The sequence below is a fragment of the Cupressus sempervirens genome, chromosome 3 (assembly GCF_028749045.1).
Source record: "Cupressus sempervirens isolate cs-2001-9-10 chromosome 3, ASM2874904v1, whole genome shotgun sequence".
In the NCBI taxonomy this organism is placed as follows: Eukaryota; Viridiplantae; Streptophyta; class Pinopsida; order Cupressales; family Cupressaceae; genus Cupressus; species Cupressus sempervirens.
Genome location: NC_143120.1, coordinates 954,663,187 through 954,668,203, shown reverse-complemented (window position 1 = coordinate 954,668,203; position 5,017 = coordinate 954,663,187). Strand labels below are relative to the sequence as shown.

General features: G+C 33.2%; 1 protein-coding gene across 1 annotated transcript; it reads left to right on the top strand.

Annotated features, from left to right (window-relative positions):
* The first annotated feature begins 3,186 nt into the window (after positions 1 to 3,186).
* LOC149569904 (putative WRKY transcription factor 75) lies at positions 3,187 to 4,782 on the top strand. Its single transcript, XM_089817823.1, has 3 exons — positions 3,187 to 3,477; positions 3,566 to 3,709; positions 4,382 to 4,782. Exons 1-3 carry the CDS (start codon positions 3,257 to 3,259, stop codon positions 4,623 to 4,625), a joined length of 609 nt encoding a protein of 202 aa, XP_089673949.1. The 5' UTR covers positions 3,187 to 3,256; the 3' UTR covers positions 4,626 to 4,782.
* Positions 4,783 to 5,017: the final 235 nt, after the last annotated feature.

Sequence of the window (5,017 nt, the reverse complement as noted above, 5' to 3'; positions counted from 1 at the left end):
AAAATCATTGTGTCAAATGTGTTATTGAATCTATTATGTTTCATGCTTATATTTCTGCAAAGTTGATTTGATAGCAACCTACAAGTTTAAGTGATTGTATAATCTAATGGATGGATGCATGATGAATATGTTTTATGGATATGGGTTCACTAAGCTATGAAAAATTTCATTTGTACATTTGGACTTTGGATAGCTGATTCGCCCCCCGTCTATGTAATTCTAAAGAATTCCAATAGATAATACACAAATATTAATAGAATGGTTATTCAATATCAATCTTGTCTCTTCCTTCTTGCTTTTGATTTTATGAGATTTGGTAGCAAATTTTATTGAATCTCAGTTATAATTCTTTTCTAGATTATAGTTTGGTTTATATATTTTCTTATAATCCAATGGATTATGTAAATGCTTAATGTGGGTTGAGAAAATCTCTACTTATCATAAAAATATTATGATAAGAATGAGATTTCAAATTGAGTATCGATTTCTTTCCACAAATTTTTGAGATATATATATATATATATATAGTAAATGTCCAATTTGTGAGAGACAACATCCCAATAGATATGGCCTTGGTCATCACAAATTTTGATATAGCTTGGAAAATCTATATCCTGTATTCATTTATAAATAAGTCTTTTAAAATTTCATTGTTGAAGATCTGAAAGTGAGCTAGTGATTGATTCATGGAGTTTCGGGTTTTGACATATTAGATATTTATCATCCTTTTTACAATCCTAGAATTATAAGAATCGATGGAAAATTATTTATCATGTCAAAATTCATATTAAGACTTGAGGGTTGGATAGAGAAAATGAATCCCTAAGTAAACTAGCCTGAATTTTGCATAGTTCAAAGTTGAGAATAAATTGCAAGGTCTTGCCAGATGGTCCTATTAAAATAATTTAAGAGTACTTATTATTGGTTTTAGCTAACTCCTAGATTTTTTTTCTTTTAATATGTTATTGAAATTCTATCAAATCAAGGAGCCAACAACTTGTATTGCCTCTTCCTTTGTCATGTCAAATGGACTACTCCTCTTCTTCTAATCTTGATACTAAATCATCGACTTCACATCCAATAATCCCTTTGATTGCTCACTTACATTTTCCAAACATTCTTCTCTTGTTCTCACTACAATTACATTTTTTTCTTTTTCATCTTAGAATCAAGGAAAATACTTTCCTTTATACCAAGTCCTCAAAGCAATTCCTTAAGTAGACCTTAAGGCTTTCTTAATTAATTATAAGAGGACCACATTAAGATAATTAATTATTTCACAGCTACATAGCACTGTCACCTCACAATCTTTACAAATTCTCACATGTATGACTCTAGGACTTGTGCAATTGGTGATATAACTATTAGTCTGGCTACTCTCAGTGTACAACTTCACATATCAAGATTCTATCTATGTTAGGAGATATAGTCCAACCATTAGAATACACTTCATAGATACTATATCTGTATACTATTTTTTGTAAATTAAGCATATCTTCTAAATAACTTTGACTTTCTTGATGCACACTTGTCATCAGAACATAGTGTAGAACAAGTTTTCAACCATGATTGACCTCAACATCAAACCTCTTTCTATACAACGTCGATCTCTATATGCTACTCTCCCAGTCTTTACAGAAACAATAGTATGTTGTCATCAATGACAAAAATAGTAATAAATGATACATGCTAATCATGTGAACAATCTCCACATGCTCGGGTAATTCTTAGTATAGTCTCACAAAGGAATAGCATTAGCATTCATGCTAACAGACATGTATTGTCTTAGTCTTCCCAATGGAGGCCACCTGATTACCATCTAGTTTTCTTGAGTTCTCCTTATTGTGCTTTTGCTTTGCTCATATTTCTTCAAGATGAAGCTTCAAACCACCAATCTTGGCCTCCACTTATTTTATTAAATAGAGTTATTTTGATAAATCAAAATTTTAATTTGATCCTCAAGATGTTCCTAATAATTTTTCATAGCTAAAAAAATCTTTAACGTTTCATTCTTGTCTTCCTTTGAGGGAATATTATTTTGAAGACCCACTATTTTCTCTTCAAGTTGCTCCCAATTGTGCAATTTATCACCAACCTCCTATCCCACATCGCACCACACTTCATCCTTGCATCCAAAATTCTATTGAAGATATTTTTTCTTTGGTTCAATAATGTCTTCCAATATGTCAATTTTCCTATAGGAAATATTCATTTGGAATAGAATTCATCTTGCCAAACCTTTCAACCTATTGTAACATAAACAATGCTTCATGGACTAAAGGGTAAATACTTCTAAGTGCATAGAGTCACTCCCATTTTTAGGGACAATTCCTAGAGAGTGTTCCTAAGACACTTGAGGGTCACCATGATAACATAAATCAATGACTGAGGAAGGAGAGTACATTGTGGATCTTGAGGGGAGGGGATTGCATAACTAGGAAGCTTTTTGCATGGTCCATTCAGTCTCCATGGATGAGGAGCTCTTTTAAGATTCTTCCAAAGCTTTCAAGGTTTCTTCTTGAGTGTTGGGGGGATGATATATCTTATTTTCATCTTGATACTAAAAAGAAATAAAAAGAATGACAGAAGAATCAAATCAATATAATAATTTGTTTAGGATATAATTGATCCTAAGAAGAAATTTTATCTCTAAAGTTTTGAACTCATATTTAATTAGAATCTTTAGGTAAGCTCAAAACACGGGAAAAAAATAATCTAAAGATATTTTGAGAATCTAGATAAAATGTTAAAGAATCAGTCAAACATAGAACGACTCCTGCCCTTTTTAGGACGAAATGAGGTGGACATCTATTGGCCGAAATAAATGGTGCTAGGTGACAATCATTTTCATTCAGAAAATATTTAAATATAACCCCACATTCGACGTGTTCAAAACGAAGGCGAAAAGTCCGATAAGACATGACTTGTGTGGAAACTTTAGAGTGGCGCACTTTACGCAAGACTCTATCACGACAAATATCATGTGATCTCTTCCACACAAATGCCCAAAGTACTATTACGACTGACTTCGCTGAATTTTCCTCACATTTGCGACGAAATCTCCTCCGTTCGTGAAGCACACGTTCCTCCGACTCTATCGCATCTTTTCTGAGTCAAGCCCTTTTGGAAAATGCCTCCTTCGCATTCTTTTCCTCATCCATTGATATTTATATGTTCATGTTTTCCTTCACCCGTTCTTGTAAAACAAGTTAAGCTTGGAAAGATTGTATGTGGAGAAAAGTAAAGCTATTTTACTATGTCTCCGACTATGAAGCGGGAAACGTACTTTCAAGCAGCAAAAGCGCACACGCTCGATCTGGAGTTAGATTCATTTGAAGCATCCGATTTTCTTTCATTTAGCGATAATGAGTCGGGCGACACGGAGCGATCAAGCTTTCTGAAATCCCATCTTCACAAAACAACACCTTCTCAAATTGCATCTTTACATTCAAGCAAATCTGCTGTGGAGGAAAACTCGTAAGCGATTGTAAAAGTATTGGTAGATATTTTTCATTTTATTGATTTCAAGATATGTTTGCTATTCTCATTTGATACAATGAAACAGAAGCAAGGGGAAGAAGAGGAAGAGGAAGTGTGAAAGAGAAGAGAGGTATACATTTAAGACGAGGTCTGAATCAGACGTCCTTGAAGATGGGTATAAGTGGCGCAAGTATGGCAGGAAAACAGTAAAAAACAGCCCTAATCCCAGGTGCCCAGCTTACTCTCAATAGCAATTAGTTCTTTTGCAATTGTTAGTTGATTATCATTGTTAACCTGTCACATAGTGTAAGGGTACTTCTTATGTTTCTTTCTGCTTATTGAAATCTCTATCATAGTAGACTGTGTTCCAATAATTGATGCAAACAATTTTGAGAAATATTTATGTCTTCTTAAACACTTTATCATCTTAGCCAACGTAATTAACGTGTCTTGCTCATTCTCAAGACCAGTAAAATAAAGAACATTAATTTTTTTAAGCAATTTGTAGCAATTATGATTGTTGTTTTTAACATGAGATTGGGTATAATTATTCACACCCGAAATAATCTATTATTTTTGTTTACCTTGTTGAAAAATCTGTCTTCCTGGATTGTCAACGGAACTGTTGATTTACAATAATTTTAATAAAAGTGATTAATGTCTCCTGCTTTCTTTTCTGAATCGATCAGTTAAATGTTATTAGTTTTTCGGCCACCCATACTCGTTATGACTTGTTTCTACATTACCCTGTATTAGAATTCTTTCCATATAATCGAGATGCTTAAAAATTCAAGGAAGCAATGAAATTCGTAGTATTCCTAAATATGATTTAAAATATTAATATTAAATATTATATAAAAATGTGTTGTGCTCGCTTTAATAAGTTTATTACCTCTTGCAGGAATTACTACAAATGCTCTGATAACCAGTGTTGTGTTAAGAAGAGGGTGCAACGGGACGCAGATGACAAAGGAGTTGTGATAACGACATACGAGGGAAAACACAATCACCAGAGTCCCTCCGTGGTTTACTTTATACAAAAGCCCTTAGTAGTACTCCCCCACCACTCTTCCTTCGATCAATCTCCTCCACTTTTCTACACTTGCTCTCGTCAACAAGAATTTACATTCATGAATACTACTTAAGTAGTAGTTTACATGCAATGTTGATCGGTCTCCTATATATTTCGTTTTTAATGTTTCTATGCATATAAGTATAGGCAATATATGATCTATTCCTCTAGAGCATGTGTATATGGGTAACCAATCTTCCTTCTAAAATAAAATAATTTTTAAACTACCACACATTGATTGCAATGCCAATTATTGGCGTCCTCCACGTTTCTACACTTCCTGTTGTCAACCAGAATTTACATTCATGAATACTACTTAAGTAACGGGTTAAATTATTAATCACCAAACAAGTAGCCTTGGGAGTTTGTTGTTGTTACATGCAATGTTCACAGGTCTCTTATATATTCTATCTTAATTGTTTCTATCCATATAATTATAGACAATATATGATCTATAGCTTTAGA

Excerpts from the sequence above, each read along its gene's own strand:
- LOC149569904 (XM_089817823.1), top strand. The coding sequence starts at position 3,257 with ATGTCTCCGACTATGAAGCGGGAAACGTACTTTCAAGCAGCAAAAGCG. Across the intron at positions 3,478-3,565 it reads TCTGCTGTGGAGGAAAACTC|AAGCAAGGGGAAGAAGAGGA; the intron begins GTAAGCGATTGT and ends ACAATGAAACAG. Across the intron at positions 3,710-4,381 it reads AAAAACAGCCCTAATCCCAG|GAATTACTACAAATGCTCTG; the intron begins GTGCCCAGCTTA and ends TACCTCTTGCAG.